This window comes from Xiphophorus maculatus, chromosome 24, assembly GCF_002775205.1.
Source record: "Xiphophorus maculatus strain JP 163 A chromosome 24, X_maculatus-5.0-male, whole genome shotgun sequence".
In the NCBI taxonomy this organism is placed as follows: Eukaryota; Metazoa; Chordata; class Actinopteri; order Cyprinodontiformes; family Poeciliidae; genus Xiphophorus; species Xiphophorus maculatus.
Genome location: NC_036466.1, coordinates 11,770,680 through 11,797,245, shown reverse-complemented (window position 1 = coordinate 11,797,245; position 26,566 = coordinate 11,770,680). Strand labels below are relative to the sequence as shown.

Here is a 26,566-nt window from a genome sequence, read left to right as displayed (position 1 = left end):
AGAATGCATCTGCTTGTCCTAATGTTTTTCTTTTGCTCAAACCAAACATTTTCTGACTTGTATTTTCTGTATTGTGCTTTTTAGTGTGCCTAAATTTTGATTCTGATTTCAGTTTTTCTTTTATGTTTAGAAATGTTTACTAAAAGTTGCATTTGCAATGAAATGTTTCTGTATTTTTGAATTGTGTTGTCAAATATCGATTGTTATGAAGGGTTCAGTCATTATTTTAAATAATTTGTCTCAAAAAATATAATAATAATTTTGCCTTTGTGGCTCTAAATTGATGTTCTAAAATTTTCATTTCTGCATTTTAAAAGTGTTGATTTGTGTAACTTCTCATATTCTTATATAATATCTGTGCTTTTTTGCTTTTGTTTTGCAAAAGTTGCTATTGTTTTCTCTGTTAAATTTGAGCTATGGCTGTATTTTGGTCTTTCTGAGTGGAGTGAAACGCTGTGGATTGTGTTTTTTTACGGGTTTCGTGTCTGTGACTCATCCCAGCCACTCCTCCACCTGTTTTATCCCTAACTTTGCAGCTTCAGCCCCACACATCTCTCGCATGCCATGCAGCGCTCCGGAGTAAAACGTGCATCACCTCTCTCCCATCTGCTGGCAGCCCGTGCCGGCGCATGCGCAGCTCGGCTCTCCATCATCTCCAGTATTCCAGTGTAGGAGCAGCAGCAGCAGCAGAGAACTAATGGGTAGGCTTCTTATTCTTATTTTTCTCCTCATCTGAAGCGCCTCCTCGCTCCTTTCTGTCACTCTTTCAGCGGAGGGATGCACTCGCCGGGGTGTCCGGGTAAGAACGGTCGGTATTCGGCCTGCTTTGCCGCAGACAGGAGCGTTACAGAGCCTGAAAAGCGTCTCTCTCTTCATCTGCAAACGCAACGGGTTAGCACGGCTGTTAGCCAGCAGGCTAAGCTAGCCGTGCTAACTCGGCCTGGCCCTGGCCTCTCCTTGCCCCCATTTGGCTCGAAACCTAACTGGGGCTTTGCTAAAATATTTCCACCTCGATAATTTGTAAATCGGAACCCGGGCTGCGGGTGCTGGACGTGCCCGAATCCGGTTCCGGTTCGCAGAATAAAAAGCCAACGGTTGTTAGCTTGAGCTGGACTCTCCGTCTAGTGCATTTTCCTTACAACAAGCTAGCAGGCTAACGGCTAGCTCAGTGTTGGCTCCAGAGCATCAGAGAGCCCTCTGACTGGTCCCAGTCCGCCTCTCTGACACCGAACCGGGTTCAGCGAGGCCGAACAGCCGCTAAAGCAGCGCCATAAAGCAGGTTTCCGCTGTTCAGCCCGGGTCAACAGGCTAATTATCTCACCTTTAGGCTTGTTTTGATGATGTCCAACCGTCTGTCAGGTCCAGATTTTAGGGGGAACTGCTGTCATTTAGCCAACTGTTAAAGCTGTCAGGGTTGCCTTTAATTTAATGTGTCACTGAGCCAGCTTGGGTTGGATAAATGTTCATAAATACTGGATATAATCTACACATTTCTATTATAAGGTCATGAGGATCTCCCTATGTAACCTGGAAAATCAGATAATTACCGTCTAATTAACCTGAAAAGGATCATTAGTATTCCTACAAGGTTTGTTGGTCTTTTTTTAAAAAGAAAATATGTGTGAAAACAAACTATTTAATGTTGCACAATTTTAAGAAATCTTTAAATGATCCCAAATCTTTGTCGTCCATGATGTGGTGAAACCAAAATTCACATGTTGTTTAATTGGCATTAAAACTTGTAAAATGTTGTAACCAAAAGGAGAAAATTCATTAAAGAACGATTTAAAATAGATTTAGTGATTTATGGATTGTAGTAAAGTTGCACTTGTTTTAACCCTTAAAACATGCATCATTTTGAATGCATTTCACACTATAAGGGTAGTAGAATTTGAAATGATTTCTTTTTATTTGATATTTTAGGGCTCAGAGGTTTACAATAAAGAAATATAGAATAGAAATAAAGTAGTTAGTCATCTGTTAATGGGTTGGTAATCGCGGATTCAAATATTTACGAGCGGCACTCCAAATTATTTGCGTAATATCAGTCTGTTTATGGTTTTTTACGTAAAGCGTTTCTAAAATATTCAAAAGAAAATATAGATTAGGAAATATAGGTGCAATGCCACTTGACATGCTATTGGCTGGTCATTGAAAAGCAACCAATCCAGGAGCACCATTTATTTTCCTTGGCCCTGATTGGCTGAATCCTCCAGTGCGGAGATGAGGAAGACTGTAGATATTAACTTCTTCTGAATTCAAGCACATTGACGTTTTATTTTCCGTTCAATTGTTTCTTAAATCCCATTTAATTAAATTGTAATCATCCTTAATATAAAATAAATAAAGCAGTGACAGATTATTCTCTTAAGACAACAACAAGGATTTGATTTATTTCCACAGATTTCCAATTTCATTGCATTCCAGACAATGTTTGGCTTAATTAAGAATTTATTCTGTATTTGAACTAAAAACTGTTGGTTTTTGAAATTCTGTACATTTTGATGTAAATAAAGCAAGGTTAGCCTGACATTAAGTCCAGCATGTTTTTAAAAAGGTATTCTGGATATGCATAAATCATCAGAAATTCCCAGAACCTCACCTTGGTGTAGCAAGTTAAATCTGTATTTAAAAGGTTTTTGCAGCTTAATGGGAGTAAAAATTGCCAGCCTCCTGTTTAAATTAAAGGTATTTTCCTCTCTGTGATGCTTTTGGTTAATTTACTGTGTATTCAGTATAAAACAAATGGTATCATCTCATTAAAATTCCTTCCAGATGATACTGATATCATGTGTGTAGTTGCAGAATCTTAAAGTTTCTTCTACATTCTGGAGTAATTTATTTAAAGTACGTAAAAATGAAGATGCTAAACAAAAGTGTCTGTCTTTGTAGAAAGTGCTAAAAATAGTCATACGAGTGTGGTCTGCAAAAACACATCATTTTAAAATGCAATTGACAATTTTAGGGTTAAATATTGAAAAAAAAAAGTAAACATTATGTTCTGTTTTAACGGTGAAAATCTATAATTTTGTATAGCAAACTTGACTTCTTGTCTGAATAAAGGTCACTATGCAACTTTACACATTTTAATTTGAAAGAGAAATAAAAAAAACTTTTCAGGGGCGTGCCGTGGTGGCGTAGCGGTTAGCGCCACCCATATTTGGAGGCCTTGAGTCCTCGACGTGGCCGTCGCTGGTTCGACTCCCGGACCCGGCGATATTTGCCACATGTCTTCCCCCTTCTCCTACCCCCTTTCCTGTCAGCCTACTGTCATAAGGGACACCAGAGCCCACAAAAGACCCCTGGAGGGGTAAAAAACCAAAAAACCTTCAATAATACAAAATCATCTATTTTGGTTGAAAAGCAAAAAAGCCTCTTAGAAAATGCAATTTTCTGCCAATATGTCCCTTAATTTATGTTAAAATCATTGCGCAGAAGATGAAGATTTATATCAATAAATAAAACATCCAACATCTCTATTTCTTTTTTCTTTTATTAATGGATTAAAATAACCGTACATTGATCAGTTTGCCTCAGTCTGGTGCATTTTTATCCATCCGTTTGTTTATTTTACTCTTATCTATTAGCAGCTGAAAGATGGGACAGTTTGCCATAAAGTTTGGACTTCCTGTGAGTTAAAGCTTCTTTATTCTAATTAGTTAATTAGATATAAACACAGCGATGCTTTAAAGCATCACTGACTGGTCAGATATTCCAAATCCTATCAGATCAGTCTCTCTGTCTGATTTTATTTCTATATTTCCATAAACTGCTGCCCTTAATGGACCACAGATCCAGTTACTCTGCCATATTTAGCTGAACTTCTCTCTTATTTGATCTGATTTCTGACCTGAAATCTGACCTGACCAGACAGTCTTGTTGTTTTTTGTCCTAAATAGCATAGTTTTGGACAAATAAAAGTTTGCTTTTTGAATAGAGGAACTGCTCATAGAGTAAAAAGGACATTTTTGTGATTTCTTTTTAGGACCAGTTTCATATTTAGTAACATCACCTTGTTTGTTTTCCTTGTTATTAACTGATGGGATCAAATGATTTTAAAACATGTGTTTACTAAGGGTTTACCAAGTAGTATGTATGTTAAATCTTACCTTAGCTGATTTATTCAGCTTCTGAAATATATGCATGCTTTCACTTTGGTCTCAGCCTCCACTAATTACTTAAATTAGCACCAACTTTCTCCTTCGTTCCGTCTCGGTCTCTTAAAACCAAAAAGATGGAGCGAAGAAAAGCAACAGCAGAACTTTCTTCTTCTGTGTTTTACATCTTAAAATGAATGTTGGGAACTGAGAAATCTGGAAAGTAGAGTTTGAGTAAGAATTGTGGTTTTTATTTGTAAAGATTTAGAATCGATTTTCATAAGTTTGTGGCCATTTTTATGCAGAAATGTTTCAACTACAAGAAAACTTGCTAAGCCTGGTGGTTGGGTGTCATTCATCCAGCGGCCTGTTGTGTTTTTGAGTTAAAAAATGTTTAAAGTTGACAGGAAACTAAAAAATGTCAAATTTTTATATCAAAAATGCAAACGTTTTAAAAAGGCTTAGCCTGGTGGGGGCACAAGTAAAGCCCGGTGGCCCTCCAGGCTGATAATACACTGGAGGAAACCCTGAACTAGTTCACTTCCACTGTCACGAATGATGCGCATTTGTCCACTTCTTCATTAAATAACTACAAATGGTTAAAATCTCCTGGTTTGGAATTGCAAAACAGAACTAACTCCATCTACACATTTAATATCTAAAATTTAATAAATTTGACACAGTAATGTCTCCATTTGTCGGTAAATCATGAGAATCCTTTGCAAACTTAGTAGAAACCTTATAATTGGCTGACAATCAGTTGATTGGGAACCCAGTGCCAGGACGGAAAGACAACAGCAACGAAGAGGCAACCGTTGCTGCTCATCGGTCTGGTAGAGTTTGCTTTGCTCTGACGTCTCGTTTTGATATTCTTAGCAGCGTTTTGCTGCCTGCGAGGCCATTTTGATGCAAACAGTTGTTTTTCCTGTTTTTCACCCTGATGCATTTTGGTTGTTTGCCTTCTCTTCCTCCGGTGGGTAATATCACAGAGCTTAAAATCTGACGTCTCTCCATTATAAATCACTGATGCAGCCTTTAGAGCCCCCAGCAGCAGTGAATCACACTTCTTGTCTCTCAAGTGCTACCTTCATTGCCTCTGCGTCCATGTTGTGTGCATCAGGTAGCTTCAGCCGGGCTGCGGTTTCAGAGCGTTAATGCTCGGTGAAAACAGGAGCAGCTTCCCCACCTGCATCACAGGAAGCTGTTAGAAAAGCTTCAGATGTCACAATCTGGGAAAAAAAGCTCAATTATGTGTGAACCTTTGCTGCTCTGGCTGGTTTAGTCCTGAGTCACTGTCTGCTGGGGACAGCGCAGGTAAAACCGGCCGCAGCGAGGGAGTCACTTCCTGTTTCACTTCCCAGATTATCAGTGGAGGACGTGGAGTCTTTGGAAAACGATCTGTTGTTCCAGACTTTATTCCTTTTCCTATTATTTTCCCAATTTCCTTAAATCCGCCCTTCATCTTCACTTTTCTTTTATTCCTAATTTCCTTCCTTCCTTCCTTATTACTCTTTTCATTCATTTCTTCTCTTTTCAACCTTATTTTATTCCTTCATTCATTTTCACTCCTTCATTCCTAATTTTCTTTCCTCATTCCTTTCTTCTTCTTTCTTTCCTTCCATTTTCACCATTTTTATTCTTTAGTTCCTTTTATCCTTCCTTCTTTCTCACTCATCAGTTTTTCCTTCCTTTTCACTTTTGTTTTATTCCGTATTGTCTTATTCATCTTCGCTTATATTTCTAATTTCTTTCCTTCATTCCTTCCTTTTTCACTCTTACTTTATTCCTTATTTCCTTCCTTCTGTCATTCATCCTTGTTCCCTTCCTTCCTTCTCCATTCTTCCTTTGTCCTTTCCCTCCCTCCTACATCCCTTCCTTCACTCTTTCTTGTCTTTCCTTCCTTCTTTTTTCTGCCATTCTTTCATTCTCTCCTCCTCCCTCCCCTTCCTTGTGTCCTACCTCCTCCTCCTTTCCTTCCTTCAGGTTAATCCTTCTCGCTCTCTGCTGTAAACTCCCAGTGAACTTGTATCTTTGTGTTTTAAAATCTGCAGAGAACTCTGGGAAGTTGTGTGAATGTTCAGGTCCTGCTAAAAGCCTCGCAGTGTTTAATCTGACATGTTGCAGGTTTAGAAATAACTGGAGTTTTCCCCGTTTGCATGGAAGCAGTTAGCAGGGAGCTGCTTTGCCTGAGGTAAAGATAACACCTGCTGAGACGCTTTGTGTAATTTCTAATCAAAATGTCTTCGGTTTATATCCGTTCTCTTTTCTTTTCTGACGCAACCCAATAAAAAAGCTGATAACCGAAACATTTGTCAGACATCCTCGCGCTGCAGCAGGCTCTTGTTGGAGAGGTAATTTCTTCTCAATAGAAATGATGTGCTTTTTGTTACGTTTGTCTTTGCCAAACATGGAGCTCTGGGAAATTAGATTTTAATGATGTGGCCGTTTCACTTATACGATTCCACAGCCGTCTCCTGAGATGATTGCTGCAGCGCTCTGCCTGATAAACAGCTGCCCCTTTCCCCGTGCTCACCTCCCCGCCTCTGTGGGAACATCTCTGGGTTTGTTTCAGCAGCTAAAGGCCTGTTATGAGTCAGCAGCACCACCAGCTGAGAGGAGACTCTGCTTGCAGCTCCAATTGGCGAGCGGCGAAAACGTGTGATTAATTGAAGGTATTAGATGCACCAATCAGTCGCTTTGATCGGTGACTAGGGAGGGGAATCGAGAATCGGTTCTCAATAGTTCAGGTACTTGCTTAACCATTCCCCTTATCGGTTCATGCTCTGTGTTTTGCTTAGAAAATGTCCAAGATGGCGTATCAGCAAAATATTATTATATCAGCCGATTTATCAGCACCTTTTTCCGTAATTTTTGGAGATTGGTGATACTTGCATATGAAACCGATCTCATCTACCTCAGCAAATCCACCATTCTTTCTCTAATTACCCAATTATGAACCCCAAAGAAAATTAATACTGAATTGACGGAAGTTGATTATGTTCCTTATGCTCATGTTATATCTGCGGCTGCAGCTAACAATTATTTTAGTAATCGATTATTGTGGCATTGAATATGATAGATTGGCAATTTCAGTTTAGGGCTGAAACTATTAATCAATTATTCAATTATTTATTGAAATTATTATCAACTGATTTAGTAATAGATTGATCTTCTGCTGGAGTCTTCAGACTTGGTAAAGGCCACTAATATCAACATATCTGTCTGCTGTTTGTAGAAAGTTGTGAACTGTTCCAAGCTAATTTGGTTTTACTGTTTTGTTTTCACAGTGACCTCAGATTGATGAGGAACTGGATCATTTTTTAGGTTTTGACTCTGTCTGTCTCCTCCTCCTCTCAGGAGTCATGGGGAAACCACTACCCAACAGTGATTGGGAACCAAAATCCTGAAAAGGTTTCTGATGGTGTTTTTCCTGGGAAATGGACAAGTGTTGAGAATTTAAGAATAGAGGACTTTACTTTGGAAGAACTCGGCAGTCCCGATCCCCGCCCTCTCCCTTCTAGCCAATCGGATGGCTCCGAATGACAGGATACAGTAATGGATGTGGTCACGCCGTTCAGCGCTGTAGCCAGAATGCAGCTCAGAGGGTAGGGTCAGCTGTGAGCCCGCCTCACCCTACCCTCCCACCTCCCCGTTAGCTCCGCCAGAGAGCCGCCCCTTGACCCCACTTCCAGGCAGCAATCCTTCCCTCCCAACACCGACCCCTCCACCACGGCTTCGGAAGACGGAACATGACGCTGGTTCATGTCTGATACGTACACCTCTGAGGCGTCGAGCGTAAAACCAGTGGAGCAATGAATGGCGGAAAGGACTGTGAGGCGGGAGATGAGAGGCAGGCCGTCCCTGTCCAGGTCCCCATTGGCTGGCAGCGCAAGGCGGAGCACGGCGGAGGCGTCGTGTATGTGAGGTAAGGACATGTCCAGAAAGGTGCCGTGTCTTGCATGCTGTTGATGTCCTGTTTCCTGATGGAAGAACAATCTGGTCACTCAGGTCACCATCCATCCAACCATTGGTCTATCACTCATCCAGCCATTCGTGTTATCTTTCATCTAACCCTTCATCCATCTATTGGTCTGGCATTCAACCATTCATCCATTGGTGTGTCAATGGTTGGATGCATGGATTCAAGCTTGGTTTACAGTCTAACTGTCCAACCATTGGTCTATCATCTATTGTGTTTTTTCCAGGATCCATAATTAAAGTCTTATTGCTGAGATATTGACCAGAGTTAATATCTCTGCAATATCAATATTTATGCTGAAGATCGTGAAATCATGTCAATTACAGAATCCAGACGACTTTTGATTTTTGAGAAGTGTTGTATTCAATATAAGGATTAGTCCTAACTCATTTCTAAGTTATTATTGTCTCTTGAACTGCAAAAGATCCTGCATTTGAAATAAAACTATAACTTTTCCCATCTTTCAAATTCTCGAGCATCAGGAACTAGCGCGTCCTGAGTGAAGTATTTTACAGTCTTGATGAGCGCTGTTGCCTAAAGCAATAGGAGGGATGTAAACAGGAGGCTTGAGGGTCGGTGGTGTGAATCAGAAAGGCCCCAGCAGGTGTGTTTACTGTCCACACACGGTCAGAGCTGCTATGATTGATCGGCTCTGCAGGAAACCGACACAAACACGGCGACGTTTAGATGCTGCTGCTCCCTGCGTTGAGTCATGCACGTCCCCTCTGCCGCTCCGCTGATGCTGCAGTGTCTGCAATCTCCCCAGCATATTGTATTTATGGGACGCTGAGCGACTTATTGATACAGAAGAACTGCAGCCTACATGTTTGCATAAATGCTAAATGTCTAGGAGAAACCAACCATTCATGAAGAAAACTCCTTTTATCCCATATTTCAAAGCCTTCTCAGATCAATGCACCAATGATGTTACATTTCTGTGCCTGTCAGAGGGGTGGCTCAGATAATCGTTCCCATCAGCTCTGACCATAAAGTGTGCAAAGTCTGCACTTTTCATCATGATGTAATGGGACATCCCACTTCAGACTTGCTCTACCTCCATGAGTTCAGACAGAGTTCAGAACTCGCTCTGTGATCATGAGACATGAAAATCTGGCCACAAAAAGTCCAATTTCCTGTTGGTACTCTGATCAGATGAGCCTAAAGTTGAACTTTGTGGCCATAATAATGGTGCATATGGAGGAAAGCTCCATATGCACCATCCACATGGTAGTGCCGGTGTTATGTTGTGAGATTGAAAGTAAAAGAAAAGCAGAAGGGCGAAATAAGAGCATAATATTTTTACTAGGTTGTCTGCACATCCTCAAAATGTCTTAAATTCATTAGAAAATATGAGAGTTGGCTTTAAATACGTTAATCACATGCCTTAAATTATGTCGTAACAGGACTACTTAATCTCTTATATTCTATGTAGTTAAACTTTCTCTTGGTTTTTTTCTGTCAGGCAAAAGTTTACGTTCTTTGACTTGAGGCAGTTGAGGCTAATGCTAACTAACTGCTAATAAACCCTTGCTAATTAGCTAGTTTTCCTTCTTCACTACTGGCTCTCTTCTGTTACAAACCCATACAATGTTACCTCCTATTGCAAAAAAGCTTGGCACTACTACAATATAAAATATGCAGTCTCCTTTTGTAAATTGCTGTCAAGATAATGTCTTAAATTGCATTTATAAAGGTTTTAAAAAGTCTTACATTTGAGTTGGTGAAACCTACAGAAACTTGTTTATAATCATAACCTGAATCAGAGAATGAAGCTCATCTTTCTGACCAATAATGTCTTCTAAAATGTTCTGACAAAGCTGTTAAGTTTATCTCTATTTAAAAGTGAATTGTCATTCTACTATTACTATGAGCGTTGAGTTTAACCCCTCCCCCCCTGTTGCTGTCTTCCAGTCCCAGCGGCTCGCTGCTGTCCAGCTTGGAGCAGGTGAAGACCTACCTGCTCACAGATGGAACCTGTAAATGTGGCCTGGAGTGTCCGCTCATCCTCCACAAGGTAATGCTGCTGCTCCGGGCTCATGTGACATCCTTCAGAAAAAAAACATGGAATTTTAGTTTATTTTTTCCAGACTTAGAGATTGAGTCTTTGTCATTCATTGTTTCTTCCTCCTCTCCTTGCTTCCTCACGCCATCTTCCTTTTCTCCTTTCCTTTTTTCCTCCAATCCTATTTTTTGTTTATGCTATGAATATTAGGATTTTTCTTACCTTGAGCGAGCTCTTTTAAAAAAACTTTTTTTGTAATTTTCTTTTCTATCTAAATCCATCCCTTTAAAAATGTTATGACCGTTTCATCACTTCACTGTGTGATTGACAAAGGAATGGACATCTAGACAGATGGATGTATTGTTGGTCAGTCGGTTTGTCTGTAGCGGACAAACGATTCATTTTCCCATTTGTGAGTTTGTCTTCAGAGTGCAGCTCTAGTTTTTAAACAGATTATGTCTTCAAGGTGTCTCTGCTTCCCTACAGCGGAGTAATTCTTACACGCTTCAGTCTGTCATTCTCCCTCAGTTGGAGGACAGTGATGGTTCTTCTTTTAATTCTTGCCTCATTAGTCGCCCTCTTGTGTTTTTCAATAGCTAGCATTGATGCCAGCTCTGCCATGTTGGTCCACTTCAGCTGTTGGAGAACTTTGCACAGCTGCAACACACTTTTCCAACCTCTTTATGAGCTGAACACAGAACCACTGGTTGTCCAGCAAACGACCATCTGTTCTTGTAAAGACTGATTTTTATATCACTTGATGCTTGTGTCCAGTGTACTTGAAGAAGGTTGGCTATCAGTGATTTATTTATGGGTTTTGCTTAGATAGAAGTTCTGAATAAAAACATGGCTTTCAGGATGCATAATAAGTTCATATGTCTGTTTGTTGTCAGGTGTTCAACTTCGACCCAGGGGCGGCTGTCAAACAGAGGACGGCGGAGGATGTGAAAGCAGACGAAGACGTGACCAAACTCTGCATTCACAAGAGAAAGCTCCTGGCTGTGGCCACGCTTCACAAGAGCATGGAGACACACCCGCCTCTGGCACTGACTAGCCCAGGAGGAGGTACATGGACACGGAAATACAGTTCTTACAACCTTGGTGTATTATACAAGCCAGGGTAGCAATCTGGCTTGAATTGTAATTGCTTTATAGCATGCTTTTAGTTGACATCGCCCAGCTGCTGAAGCTTTTCAGCTTGTTTATTGGCCTTGAACTACTGCAGCTCTTTGCTATTTGAACCATTCAAATAACTTTGACTTCTGCTATTTATAAATTTTGTATTTGGTAGGAAATATTTTAAATTATCAAACAATTTTTCACATCCTAAAGACACCTTGGGATCTTTGAAGGCTAAATACTTCACTTCAAAACTTCATTCAAAGTTGAAACAAGTCCTGACTCACTTTCATAAAGGTCAATGTTTTCTAAAATGTTAGCATGGATGCTGATGTTTGAATAATGTCTATTACTAGCCTATCCACAATTTCATGTTTGCTATTATTAACTATCATGTTAATATTAACATTTCAAATGTCCTAAATATTGTTATTGTTGGCATATTGGCTAATATGAACTAAACTCTATTCGTGGTCAGTATTGATTCACTTATTTGCTGATTATTTTTTTTTCATGACAGATCTAAAGTATTCCAAATAAAACGCAGTTTGAGCAGCCGAAATACCTAGCTTCAATGCTATTAGACACACTATTGGCTGGAACTTGCAGCTATAGAATAGAATATACATTATTGATCTCCAAGAGGAAATTGCTTATTTGTTGAAAGCTACCCCATCTTAGGTATAGATAGCTATACCTTTAATTTAAGATATAAAAGGTATTAAATAACTTTCTACAATCTGGGACTATATCAAACTGCCCAGCCTCTGCTGTTCATTGTGCTTGTACATCACTAGAAAAGCATTTACAGAGTAATTGCAATGCCTGCTAGTTTTACTGACATGTGAGAGAAGTAGACATTTTTCCTGATGATTTGGTTTTAAATAACTTGGAAATTATTTGTTTCCCTTTCTAGGTACATCATCTGCAGTTGCTGTGCATTCTACAACTCAACGAGCAATAAGGACTAAAGCCCACGATGGGTTGCCCAATGCTGTTGGCCCTGAGTGCAAGAACCCGTTCAAAATGATAATGGTGGCCGGACAGCAGCAACAGCAGAGGTTGTTTCCACCTCAGGAGGCGGTTGGAGGCCCGCAGCCTGAGCTTTACTCTGGATACTCCCGGGCACAGAGGCTACCGAGCGGGGATCCTGGAACTAAATCTCCATATCGGGTGGGGTATGGAGGCATGTTGAGCCCATCTTCCTCCAGTGCTAAACTGTATGGAGATGGCTCTCAGTCTCCCAACACAGACACTCTGGGCAGCCCTGAGGGATTTCATAGGACCAATCCTTGTGGCTTTCCAGGAGCCGGTAGTCCCGGTTCAGTATCCATCCATGGGAACCCTAGGACTCCTCTTTCCCCACCCAGAGTAATGCTTCATGGCTCTCCTGCAGGCCAGCCATCCTGCGCCATGACAGGAAGGACTAGCACGCCCCTCTCCCCTACGGCCACTGCCAAAAGCCCTGTCATGAACATGAACATGCCCCGGGGGAACTTCCCACCCGGCATGGATCTGCCTCGAGCAGCATTTCATCATAAATCTCAGCCCCCTCTGCATTCTGTACCTCCCCCGCCATCTATACCACCACCCTGTGCTCTTCAGAAAAGGCAGTTGACCTCTGAAAAAGACCCCTTAGGCATTCTGGATCCCATCCCTAGCAAGCCAGTTTGCCAGCCCCCAAACCATGCCCCCAACCTGCCCAACTTCCAGCCCAACATCCACTCTCAGGTACAAATGATGAATGTAAACATCCCCCCTCCTGCCATCGTTCCCCTGCCAAGCAACTTACCTTTACCCACAGTGAAGCCTGGACCTGTGGGCCATGGTGGCAATGTGCAAAGGACTCAACAGAGCGGTCCTTCCTCCTCCATGTCCCCCTCGCCTGTCACTTCCCCTGTTCACATGGGTGGACCGGTTCTGGGGCGAATCGAGGCCTCGCCTCATCGCTCACGTTCCTCCTCCACCTCCTCCGAACACGGGAGCTTTGCAATGCCCTCGGGTCACCAGGCCCCATGTGCCACCATGAAGGTTCCCCCTCGTTCTCCCAGGTCGGCTATGGGGTCTCCCCGGCCAGCCATGCCCTCAAGCCCATCCACCAACAAAACCGACCCACTTCACCAGTATAAAGACTCCCAGCTGTTGCCTGGAATGGGAAACCCAGTCGGCACCCATCAGCACAGCAACTCCATGTACTCCCCCACCTCTTCCTCCTCTTCGTCCTCTCTGGCAACTTCCAGCACTTCCCAGAAGGGCCACCCTGGTCTCCTTGGGATGCCCCTCAACCAGATTCTGAACCAACAGAATGCCGCTTCCTTCCCAGCCAGCAGCCTCCTCTCAGCCGCAGCCAAAGCACAGCTAGCAAATCAAAACAAACTCGGCCCTGCTGGCAACAGCACTCCCGGCATGGCTGCTGGCGGTGCGGTCGGCATGCCGGCAATGGGGGCGGCCGGCGGAGGTAACGGTGGGGGTGTCGGCCCTCGAAGCATGGAGGGACACAGCACTTTAAATCCCATGCTCCCGCCAAACTCCACCATGCTGCTAAACACTCCAGAAGGTCAGAGTGGCCGGGCGGCGCTGCGAGACAAACTCATGGCCCAGCAGAGGGATCCCACACGGAAACGTAAGCAGTCGTCCGGCAACGCTGGGAACCACGACAGTGGCAACAACATGGTCTTCAACATGCTCAACAAGCAGGGCATGGGTGGACCCCACATACAGGGGGCCAGCGCTACAGAGCAGCTGCGTAAAGTGGGCCGGATGGGGAACCTGCACCCCAACGCCTCCATGGCTCAGCTGCTGCAGTCCATGAGCTGCCACAGTTCCCACAACATGGCGGGGAACAGCCACCGCCCTGGGCTCAGTTCCGGCTCACACGGAGCGGCGCCGCTTCACTACAACGACAGTGCGGGCATGCAGCAGAACCTCCTTGTCCAGCAGAGGTTGCGGCCTCCAGGAGATCCCATCCAGCACTGCCAGAACCTGGACCCATCAGGGGGCCACCTGGTCCCCCGTCCAGGACAGTACCCCGACATGATGGCCCAGATGCAGGCTCAGTCCATGAACACCTGCGGTCCTATGGGGCCAGGCGGCGGACCGATCGCACCGGATGGCATGCCGCTGGTACGCCCCAACCCTAACCCACCACCACTGTCTCATCCGGGTCCGCACCCTTCACAGCTCCACAGTATGAGGAGGACGAGCATCGTGCTGCACGGAGGGGGCGATGGAGGCTGCAACCAGTCGGTCTCTGATGCAGGTGAGACTTTGCACAACTGTGAAGCAGCTGTCTAAATTAAAATCAGGTTGGATGTGATGTTGTTCTAAATGTCAAATGGCTAAAAAACAGTGAATGATATTTATTGGGTTGAGTTGCTGACAAATGAACTTTTCAGGAAGTCTCTATGGGTGTTTTCACGCCTCGTGGTCCAGTAGACTTGATTCAATTGGGGACCAATCGGCCATATTTGTTATGTATTCTCAGCTGGTGTGATCCTCTGAAACAAAGCTACTAATTGAAAAACCTGTTTACCTCCTCACCGGTGGGGGCGCTGCACCAAGAATTAAAACACTGAGCACAACTTCCTTTTTCACAAAATGTAAAGAAAAATGGAGTTGTTTTAGATTTTAGTGGTTGTTTGTCTTCGGTAAAAGATCATGAGCCATTTCTAGTGCTAGACACGCATGTTTGTTTTTACCCAGAATGCCCTGCGCAATAGTCCACTTCCTATTTTATGAATATGAATTTATCTTTTGTAACTGTTTACATCCATCACCACCACGATTTGTAATCACTTACCTCGTGAACTAACTAACTAATGTGTGGTTTTAATTCCCTTTCTAATTTAATGGAAACACTACAGTTGTGAAATTGGTTTTACATTAGCAGGATAACGAGAATGTATCTTTGAGGAACACCATGAGTAATTTTGGCTTGGATTGGACAAATTCAGTCTGTCAAGGGTTTAGATAGTACTTAATGCATGAAATAAACTTTAAACCAAAAGACAAATTGAACTTTTTAACCCTGACATTTCCTCAAATGTCTTGTAAACGTGGAGAAAACCCTCTTTGCTGCCAATCCTCCTACTGTTTTCTCTGGCTTGATGAAGCATTGGTTTCTATGGTTATGAGTGAAGTAAAACCAAAGGATTTGGGTGATAGGCCCCGAGTCAAGATGATCCGACTCCTTCAGCTTGTCAAAGCTAACTAGTGGGCCCCTCATCTTTAGCTGCCCACTAATTGTCAGTCAGCCAGTGTTTCTCTCTGTTTTATTTGTATTCTAACGTCAGTGAATGGCGTGCAAAGATAGAAATGGGATCTGCATCACGCTTTAAAGGAAGCAACCCAGATAGGGAGCTGTAAAGAGCTTCTCCCAGAAAGCTGGTCACTATAGTAACGATAGACCCTGAATAGAGGCCAGAGTGAAGCCTTTGATGACAGTTTAGGTCGGTGTGCCTGATTTTGTAGGTCTGCTTGTGTATTACAGAGTGTGTTCTTCTGTTTATTTGTATGCACATGGATGACTTGCAGTGTGACTGTATTTTTCAGATCTCGTTTCTGTTTCCCTCCCTGCAGTCGAACTGGAATCGTTTTATATATTCGATTTGCGTTTTTGTGTTTTATCATAGAAATATGACCGAGGTCTGCTCCAGGCCACCTGCTCTTATCACCAGCTATTCTGTTTTTCTGACACGTGAATTCATTGAAATTCAGGCTTGTTGGTGGAGCCTGATGTTTTTCATCACTGGGGATTTTTTAAATTTTCAGCATCCTCAGTGTAGCTGCTGAAACGGATGTTTGAGGTTGAAGTTAATTGGTCATCACAGAAGCAAAGTCAGCAGTTTTTAAAAACTCTATAACCACTTGGGTTGGGCTTTCTTCTGTCCCAATTTCAGTTTCTCCATTTTAAATCATAATGAGCATTGTATACTTTAGATTAGAGATTATTTCATTGCTTGTTTTTAGTGGTGTGATCAACAAATTAACGGTATGATAACTTAAAATAAGCATGATCGTTTTTATTAGAGATGTTCCCCTTTAATATGGTTGAAAACCCAGCATTTGGAAAAACGCTGCAAACTAGTTAGTTTGCATTACCTTCCCCTTTTGCCTGTTTTCCCTGTCTAAGCTGATAACATAGACTCTGTGATCCATTTTAATTATTGTTGTTTTGGATGTTTTGTTTGTTTATTCTGTAAATTGTATATGTTTTTCATTTGAGTGTGTATATTTGCATTAATAAGCCATTATTATTACTACTACATTGGTTCAAAAATGGTCTCCAAATGACAACATTAGTGTTTATTGCAATTATTTCTGGAACAATTTATTACCCAGCAAAATGTATCTGGACAGGCCAAGGTGTGACCAACTGTTGACAAGGTTTAGCTTGACACTCCACATTTCTACAGGACGTTTTCAAAGTTATGATCAAAGTTACAAAGTTCAAAGATCAACCTTTTGAAAGCTGAGTGGGCATAATAGCAATTTGCACTGATGGTTAAATAACCTAAAAAAATAACAGATTAAAAACATAAGATATCTTTATTGTTGAGTTTGCCTATTTTAACGGCAGAAAGGGTTTATGAATTTAAATCATTGCATATTTTGTTGATTAATTGTGACTTAATTAGCACAGGACCTCCAGAGGGGACTGTACTCTCACCATGCCTTTTCACTCTGGACGTTGAAGATTTCCAGTACTTGTCCGACTTCTGTCATCTACAGAAATACTCAGATAAATAGGGTTAGAAGTTAGGGTTAGTTAATTTTTAAAAAATGTTAAAATCAGAAATATCGGACGTAATAGCAATATTAATATCTGATATCAATGTCGGTCCAGATTTCCATTCCTAGCAGAAAACGTTACTTTTCCAGACGTGAATTAGGTGCTGATACAGCTTTACAATGGGCCCCATTAGCTAGTCTGAGCATGGACTGCTGGTTTTGTGTTTATTCTAGGCTTAAACCCTGGATTAATATTTCCACTTTGTGGCAGATGTCATGTTTGGCAGAGTTTCCCATTCTTCTGCATTTAAAAGCCTTTAAGAGTCGTAGAAACTGAGCTAGACGGTGGCGTCTGAGATGTAGCCTTGAACCATCTGTTTCCATACAGCTGCTGCGTTTGTACCCCCCCACTCACTGCCACTCACTCTGTCGCCATTAACAAATACTCAAAAGTTCATTGTAAACTCCCCCGGACCCCCTGTATCCAGTTGACCGCCGCCCCCATCCCCCTGCAGTCTAAAACTGCTCCACCCGACCCCCTTAACCCACCACCCCCCCCAACGAGCTTCCTGGCTGCGGACAGCACCACCAATCATCACTCGGTTTCCATGGCAGCGTCCCCCAGCAACAGCCGTCACTATATCATAGCAGTAGCGGATGATGTGGGGAGGACGGGGGAGGGGGTCAGCCGAGTTGGAGAAAAGAGGAAGGGGGGGCGGTGAGGAAGAAAAGAGAGCACACACAGCTGCCCTTCAGCGGCGCAGCATCGCACCAGCTGCTCCAGTCGCCGCTCGACCATGTTCACACCCACAAAAACACGTCGGGCCTTCGAGATTCTGTATCTGCCTCGGCTTTGTCTGTGCACTTCTCCCTTTATTCATTGATACATCTGTGGCCTCCGTGTACTTTGTCCATGCGCCGTCCTTGGATCCTTTCGCTAACAAGTCTGGCTGTACTGTTCATCTGGCAGCTTGTCCATCTGTTGGTTTGGGCTGCAACAGATTGTTGATGTGCAACTTTTCCCTTTTGTGAGTCTCGACTCAGAAGCATTGATTCATTTATTTTTCCTGGTGGAATCACCAGATTAGAGAAGAGCGATAAAGTGACTAAAACTAAAGTGCAGTGGAAGGGAAACCAATTTAATTTGCTTTATCATTTAGCCAAATGGAACATATTTAAAAGACACTCATCTAGGTTTCATGTTGTAGTACTTGGATTATTAAGCCTTTAAATTACAGTTTTAACTCCTATAAAACCAGGAGATTTATCAGTTTGTTGCTCAGACTGATATTTTTGAATACCTCCAGCATTTTTGTGATTTATTTATTGTTTTCTGATTAAAATAATTGATTTTGTGGTGCTACTTTTTCCCTCAATAGACCACTTCCAAAATCTACGTATAAAATAGGAGAAAAAATAACAAGCAGACAGATTAGACACACAAACAGAACTTAAATAGTTTGATTTTTATAACTCGCCATATCACGTAACAGCAGTTTTGTAGAAGTAACAAATACTGCCACCTGCAGGTGGGAGTTAGAATCCTTTATAAAATGCGGGGATCTGTTTTTGGATGAAATCACTTAATCGTGGAAAACTGGAGTAACTAACCAGAGCTAAAACACAACAACGATGAGCTTAGAGAAGCAACATTTCTGTTACTCCACAGAGAGATTATTCACTAAAACATTAAAGCTAATGTGAACTGGGGTCTGTTGATGAATCGTATCCCCTCTCTGGTTTTTCAGGCATCGGTATGGGCACCATGCAGCCTCATGTGAACGCTGGTGGAGCTCAGATGTACCAACAGCAGGTCCACCAGCGAATGCCACAGGCGGTTTCCTCTCACCCAGCCTACCAGGGGCAGCAGCACTTCTCTGACAACCAACACTACAAAGATGGCGGCAGCAACGGCAGCTCCATGGCCTGCCTCTATCCGAACTACCAGGTAGATTTTGGTTCTGTTATTTTTTTTTTACAGTTAATGGTTTATTAGATTAAAATTTCTTCCAAATGATTAAATAATAACTTCCGCTGCGAACTTGTTTAAGTATTGTAGTTTGGCCTCCATCCATCAGAGGGCACTGCTGATACAGAAAACCAAATCTGATTTGACTAAAAACTTCTTTTTTTAAACACAGACAGAAATGTACTGAATTACAAATTAATTTGACAACTCTGCTCAAGTACAGCAAACTTAAATACACCAATATCTTCACAAGTTTGGCCAAACATGTAAAATCAACTTTAATTCATGCAATTAGGAGCAGAACAGCCAATGAAAAATAAATAACAAACAGACAAAAACAATATGTAAAAAAAATAAACTGCAACAAACTTTCTTTCAAATGGTTCAGAAAGTTCAATTAGAAAGGCACAAAGCATAGAATTAGACTCAATAGATCTGACTTTATGGATCAGGCAAATTCTCTTCTGAGCCATGTCCAATACAGATATTGATATTGTATCGGTGCATCTCTAATCTCTAATCATGTTGTTTGTGTGTCTCCTCAGCAGGGAATGTTGCCCCACCCTCAGTTTGTGGAGGGGCAGCAAAGCGAGGGGCTCCCGGCAGGCTCTGAGCGGGGCGCCGGCGGCGGGCCGGAGGTGGTGGACGCTATCTACAGAGCGGTAGTGGACGCCGCCAGTAAGGGCATGCATGTCACCATCACCACCACGGTGAGCGGGACCACGCAGGCCAGCCCGGTGCCCGCCCTCAGTGCCATGAGTGCCTTCACTGCCAACGTGGGGGAACCCGTCAACCTCCCCCAGGCGGTCAGCGCCGTCCTGCACGGGCACCAGGACGGAGACCGGCCGCGGCAGGCCAGGTCAGGGCGCGGACAGAAGAACATGGATGCTGGGAAGAGCACTCCAGACGGTCCAGAACCCAACGACTACTTCCGCTCCCCCGGCCGAGGAACGCCAAGAGGGCAGTGGGACGGAGAGGCGCCACACGGCGGAGGCTTTGAGGCGCAGAGCAACAACGCCTGGGGAGGGGAGGAGTTCCTGGAGTGCTCTACCCAAGTGAGAAGTAGTCCTCTGATGGAGAGGCCTGCCAGCCTGGCCCCGGCGCCGCCCTGCCCCGCCGAGGGCTCCAACGACCACAGCCTGGCCCTTCCCCACGACAAAACCTTCTTCGACCGGTTCAACAACTGCAACCGGACCCCCGCCAACTACAAGGAGCGTCTGGAACAAACGGTGGAGCGGTGCGCCCACATCAACGGCGCCACGCCTCATTTCAACGCCAGGGCTTACGGGGAAGTCCTGGGCCCCCCGCGACAGGAGCTGACGGGGGACGACCAGTCGCCGGGCTCCTCCACCAGCCTGGAGGGGCCCCTGGCCACGCCCAAAGACTACAGCCACTACAATGGTCACTTCAACGGCATGGCGCCCAGCCCCTCAGACACCAAGAGCCTGAGCAGCGAGGAGGACCTGCGGCAGCCCGACTCGCCCTCGTCCGAGCTCCTCCACTACCGCTCCAGAACCTTCAACATGGGGGAGCTGGTCTGGGGCCAGCTGAAGGGCTTCCCCCCCTGGCCCGCCAAGCTGGCCGGTGACGATCAGGTGCACTGCGCCGCAATGCAGCTGCGAGAGCAGGCCAAGGTGAGGCGCCGCGTCCCACAACTTCCTCCACATGTTTACTGAAACTATTAACCAGGATAAATTGATTATTGAATAACTGTCAACTAATTTAGTAAACGATTAATATTTGGAGAAGACAGACTAAAAAAAAGGCCGTCTGCTGAAAGAACATATTGAAAAACTACATACACTTTGCATTTAAGATTAAAAAATACATCTGTAAATGTTTTACCCAGAAATGTTGGCTTCATCTGGTTCAAATGATGTAAAAAATAAATTCTGATACTAAACATCTTTTGCTCAATCATTAATCAATTAAAATCAATATTGAATTGATAAATCATGCAGAAAGGGCTGAGCTCTTCACATGATGTTGCATATTTTCTCATTTAAAAAAGTATATTTTGATGTATTTCTAATAGTATGTAGAAAAGGCTTAAATGAAAAATCTTCAGAATATGGCAATTTTTTATCTGATTAATCGTCACAATAATCAATTCCACAAGCAAAGGTTTTAGTTTCACCTGGCTCAAATTCTGAAAAAATAAAATACTGTATTTTTATAAACATTTATAAAAACTAAAAAATATTAAGCACCTTTTGTTCACTTATTAATCTGTTAATCCAAAAAATAATCACTAGATTTAGGCCAATATATTTTTTTTATTTAAAAAAGGAATTGAATTATTTGTTTGCATCTTTTATTGAATTTCTAATATTGTATAAAAAAGGCTTAAATCCAATTTAGTCAGAATAATTGATTACTAATATAGTTATTAATTGCAGCCCTTATCTGACCTAAAGTTTGACCTTTGACCCTGCAGGTGGAGCCGGAGAAACTAAAAACACTAACCCACGACTTGGAGGCACTTGACCGAGCCGCCAAGAGAGGCCTGAAGTAAGAAGCTCCTCAGACATTACAGTGAACGTTAAGCTCTGGTGTTGTTGGTTTCCATGGTAATGATAAAATAAACTGTTTTCCTGCAGACCCAAACTGAACAACCCCCTGCAAGTTGCTCTCCATGAGGCCATGAGCGAGCTCGACAAAATGTCAGGCACAGTGAGTATCTTAAACCGACTTATTCAGTTTTTACACACATACGTGTTTCAGGTCATCAATTAAGTGTTAAAATATAACAATTTAACAGTTTTGAAGTGAGAATTTTGTTTATTGAGGGAAAATCTTTTGGCACCAACCTGAACCTTTTTAAATTAGCTACAACCTGACTGCATGAAGCAACAAAGATCTCCCATCATGCTCTCATCTAAAGAGATTCACTGACATTTCCGTTCCAAAATGTTGCCAATATTTTACTAATCTTAAAAAACATTTTTACAGTTGCAGTGTTTCTATTAATCAAGAAACACAATTAAAATCACAAATAAATAAGTTCGTTCACTCAATAAGTCGTTAAAAAACAAGCCGTGACATCTTCCTCACAGGCCTGTCGCAATAAATCAATTAACTGCAAAACTAAAACAAGCAATTATTTTATACAAATAATTTCCATTTGGTTGATTTATTGCTTTTCTCTTTTTTTCTATCAAAAACTGAATGATAAAACTCTTCAGTCTGGTGCTTTGGTCTAAACTATCCCTTTTTTTAAGGACAACCTTGTTTGCAGAGATTTCATAGTTAATTTTATTTGTTGTTCCTGTTGTTTTGTTTATTTATTTTGGATAATGTCTTCCAGTTCCAGTGTTAAATACTCGTCAGAATATGAAGCTTATATATCTTTGAGAACATGTTCTTGCATTATTATTACCATTATTTTGCTTGAAAATATACTGAAAACAACAATAATATTGTTTATCGCAATTTTCTTCTGGGACAATTTATCATTAAACAAAATTTGTTTTTGTGACATACATCCTGCAATCACTTCCTATCGCCGGCTTTATTTTTTCTGACAGTAGTAACATCTGGTTGTTGATCACAACTCGTGTGAAGCAAAAAAAAAAACAAAACTTCAATTTCAGTTTTGCAGTAAAATCTTATTGAAAAACTTTTTTTTTTTAAATTGGCACATTTTTATGAAGCTAATTTATTTATGCTCATTCCCTTTTGCGTTGTTAAAAAGTCAGGGTGACCCAACAGGTCACAGTCAACAATAGTCACTGCATTATTTGACAACTTAGTGACTTTCCAGACAAAAAAGAATCTGTATCAGGCTTTTTAAAGATCGCTAATCGTCCAGAAGCCTGCAGTCGGTGCACCACAGTCCAGACATTTCATGACAGAGATGCTGTGTCTGGTATAAAATGCGTCTCTAACATTTTCCCCCGTCTCCAGCTCCCATCTAGGGAACGTCAGCTGATGCTTCCCAAGCCCAAGAGGAGGAAAATATCCAGATAACATTGAATGTGTCCGGCCCAAGAACGTCCTGACCGGGCGGTCTGAGCTCTTCAACAGGTGCTACACATGGACTTTCAGTGGTACAAACCTTGTCCCAACTTGACTCTGACTGACCACAGAAGGTGCTGGAAACTCCAATCACCAATACAGTTTTAACTGTAGAGAGAAAAATAAGAAAAATACAAAAAAAAACATTAAAAACAGTTGCAATTTGTCTACAGTTCACTGAATTAACTATTTTTTTCTAGTATAAGATAGTAAAATAAACAAAAAAAGCTACAAGCATTACCTTACATATTTAAGAAAAATAGACAGTCCAAATATTTCTGATACATTTTCAATATGTATATAGATAATCCTGAAATTTCCTGCTATTAAGAATTGTATGTAAATATTGTACAATGTCATGTACAAGCATACCTAATGCACATTTTATCTTTTATTGTACAAAAACAAAGCAGTAGAAGTGTACCAATGTCTTGGTTTCTATTCAGACGTGCGGCTGCTTCAGGCCGCATGCGTAGGACGAATAAGATGACAGCCTAAAGCTTTTATATGATCAACCGTACGTCGTGCTGTTTTCCTTCTTTTCTTCAGTCCAGGATCGGCCGAGTGTTCGTTTAGAAACAAAACAGAATGAACTTTACCAGCAGAAAGTGTTCCGTGTTTATTTTCCTCCACCAGCTTCATCCAGGACAGGAAAACCATCATGTTTACGAATCCGGCGAGGCGCTTTTAAGAAGGAATAATCCACCTGAAGGCGACGGTAAAGCTTCATTTCTCTCAAACGGTTTCAGTTTCACAAGTTTGGGTGGATTTTTCCTTTGAGATTTCCGCCGTCGTCTCGGATTCGATTGTTCTCATGCTTGTGTGTACAGTATTTTAGTTTCTTTTGCCACAACTATAGCTTTAGGTGGACTAACCAACCTCAGAGTTTAGATCATGAAAGGAAACACTAACTTGACGGAAGCATTTTTCTTATTTAGAGGCCTTTTTGTTTCTGTTTTTTGTTGCTTGTTGATGTAAATTATTTATGTACAGTACTCCATATTTATTTTAAGCTTTACAAATATGCTAGATGGCAATAATACTACCAAGAGTTGAGAACTAAAGCCTTATATGTGTATATGTATGTTTTTTTTCTGTTCTGTTTGTTTTTTAACAGGTGAACAACAGATCATGTGTCCCGTTTTTATTTAAGAAGTTTGGCGCTCAGATTTCTCATTTTGTTACACGTTGTGTCATGGGGTGTTTTGCTATAAAAACCATGTTATTTATGAATATTAACCTCTTAAAATGCAGACATGGAGGTATTAAATGCAGTTTTAACACTACTATACTGACAGTATCGGAAACGCTGCATCAAACTGCTGCTCCTCCTGATCAATAACCTGAAATCGCTACCGAATGATCAAGTGCAATAAACCAAGCGATGGATCAACAGCATCTTCTGCGACCGTTAGTGCTCTGCTTGCTTTCCTCTCATCTGCTTACTTTCCTTTTCTATCAAACTTCTCTTTACTCTGTAGTTTTGTAGACGCTCCACACTTGTTACAACTTGAGATGTTTCTTCTGACCAAAGCAGTTCCAGCGCTGATCACGAAAATCGTCTCTTTTTAAAACAAATATTGAATTCTCATCCGGTTAAACGATCACAGTGGCTGGTTGTGACTCTTCCCTCCAACCTGATGTCCTAATTTCAACCAATTGAACTTATAAAGGCTGTTAAACAGCAGTTTAAAAACACTGTTTCAAGCAGGGTTTATAAATACCTGCTGGTGAAGATTTTATAGATATTTCTATAAACAGGAGTTATAAACACCAAAAGCTCAGCAAACAGGAATTATGAAATTTCACTCTGGATTTATAAACATCTTGATAGAATTGACAAAACAGACAAACATTGCTGCAAAAATGAGTTGCATTCTCAGTTTCAAGCAGGATTTATAAACACCAGTTTTAGATTTCAGCCTGCTCAGAAACGGCGACTCATTTTAACATTTACTGCTGAAATGTAAAGATTTAACAACAGGAGTTACAGGCATTGTTTTGATAAACATCACAGCAAACAGGATTTATAAAGACAAGAGATTTGATATTTATCAATTCTAGCATCACTTATAAAGAGTTAAACTCACTAGCTGGGATATTAAGAGTTTATAAATGAAATTACATGCAGTGTTTATAAACTGTTATAAATTCAGCTTAAAATACACAACAAAAAAACAGAACAACATATTTTTAGTACTGGAATAATCCCCATTTAAAAAAATACTTATCGTTTTATTGATACACTACAAAATAACATATCCGTATCCAGACAATAAAATATTAAGCACTACAAGAAAAGCAACTTTCACTAATTTTTCCAGCCATTTTATTTTTTCTTTGCTTGAAGAAGTTAGTTTGTATTTTATTTTATTTTATTATAGGTCACTCACTACTGCCCGATTCAAATCTTCCCCCTGTCCTCTTCTAAACACATGAACTCTTTCGGTAAAGTTCATTCTGCCCTGATTTTATGTTTTATTTTATTATTTTGTGTGTGCAATGTCAGGAACCCATGTTCTGCCACGCCCACGTTCTCCGTGGTCAAACATAGGAAACATTTTTCGCCTGTGATTCTGTGTTGAGGTGCGAGTGTCATTTTTTTATTTCCCCAGTGTTTTTTTCCTCTTCTGTCAGTATTTTCTTTCTCTTCGGCTTGTAATTAAGTATATATTTTCTCACTAATATATACTTTACAAAAAGAATAGACCTGCGTGAAGTACCGTGTGCACTTGGTTGCTCTTGTTTATTTCTTTCCTTTCTGCATTAATGTGGGTTAGGAATAGTGTGTCAGAGTCCATTATTTTCAGATTGTTTGAACTTTTTTTTTTTTAATGGTTTGATGTAAGCAGCATTTTTTTGTAAATATTGTGAAACATTACAGGTCATGCAGTGATGTAACATTTTGAATAATGTTGCACAGATGTTTAAGATATTAAAACCATGTTCACTCTTACTTGAATGTTGTGGATTTTATTGTATTTTTTCCAAATTGGATTCTTTTGCAGCCGAATAAAACTCGTTTTTGGTTTTACACTGCCCTCTAGTGGGTAAAAAAGAAAGCACGTCTAACTGATCTGCAGATATTTACCTCAGTAAAACGAGTTGGATGGATTTAAACTCTTGATAACATTCGCTGAAAATTAGGGATTGTTATTTATATGAATCATAAAAAGCTTGTTTAAAATGCTATAAATTTGTAAATGTTGGTTAAATTTTTGCTTTTTTCTAAAAGAGAATCTATTATGATCTAAGACTTGAATAAATACAAATCAGTACAGTTTTACAAGTAAATTTAAGCTTTTTAAACCTAATAGCAACTGTTTGTGGCGGCATCATGATGTATGTTTGTTTTAAAAGTTTTTTGTGATGCTTTAGAGTTTAAACCTGATTATTTTTAGCAATGCCTCACCTTTAGTTTAAGAAAAACAAACCCTGTCAGTTTAAAGAAGGTTTGTTTCTGAATATATTATAGTACCTAGACATTATTACCAGTCGATTTAATACAGAGCGCTTAATAAAATCTGCTTTTTTAATGATAAATATAGAATAAAGCAGATTTTATCGTTTTAAATTAATGCAGCAGAAAATTTTATTCTGTAAAAATGTGTAACTTAAGTGTTAAAGATAACGGAGGAGGTATGCTGTGTGTG

The 26,566-nt window shown here is 41.2% G+C and overlaps 1 protein-coding gene across 3 annotated transcripts; it reads left to right on the top strand.

Moving 5' to 3' along the window:
* Nucleotides 1-667: 667 nt before the first annotated feature.
* Nucleotides 668-25,869, top strand: mbd5 (methyl-CpG binding domain protein 5). 3 transcript variants are annotated; one of them, XM_023329554.1, is made up of 10 exons: nt 668-701; nt 7,455-8,022; nt 9,988-10,090; nt 10,972-11,143; nt 12,114-14,456; nt 18,676-18,875; nt 19,445-20,530; nt 21,334-21,407; nt 21,497-21,569; nt 22,803-25,869. In XM_023329554.1, exons 2-10 carry the CDS (start codon nt 7,910-7,912, stop codon nt 22,863-22,865), a joined length of 4,227 nt encoding a protein of 1,408 aa, XP_023185322.1. In that variant the 5' UTR covers nt 668-701; nt 7,455-7,909; the 3' UTR covers nt 22,866-25,869. The 3 variants fall into 3 exon arrangements, with proteins under 3 accessions (XP_023185322.1, XP_014327343.1, XP_023185321.1); XM_014471857.2 differs by having other exon boundaries at nt 19,442-20,530; XM_023329553.1 differs by lacking the exon at nt 668-701 and adding an exon at nt 708-799 and having other exon boundaries at nt 19,442-20,530.
* The last annotated feature ends 697 nt before the right edge of the window (nt 25,870-26,566 follow it).

What these genes read in the sequence shown, in the direction of transcription:
- mbd5 (XM_014471857.2), top strand. Translation starts at nt 7,910, where the DNA reads ATGAATGGCGGAAAGGACTGTGAGGCGGGAGATGAGAGGCAGGCCGTC. An exon ending in GGAGGCGTCGTGTATGTGAG is followed by an intron (nt 8,023 to 9,987) that starts GTAAGGACATGT and finishes GCTGTCTTCCAG; the next exon opens with TCCCAGCGGCTCGCTGCTGT. An exon ending in GCCGCCAAGAGAGGCCTGAA is followed by an intron (nt 21,408 to 21,496) that starts GTAAGAAGCTCC and finishes GTTTTCCTGCAG; the next exon opens with ACCCAAACTGAACAACCCCC.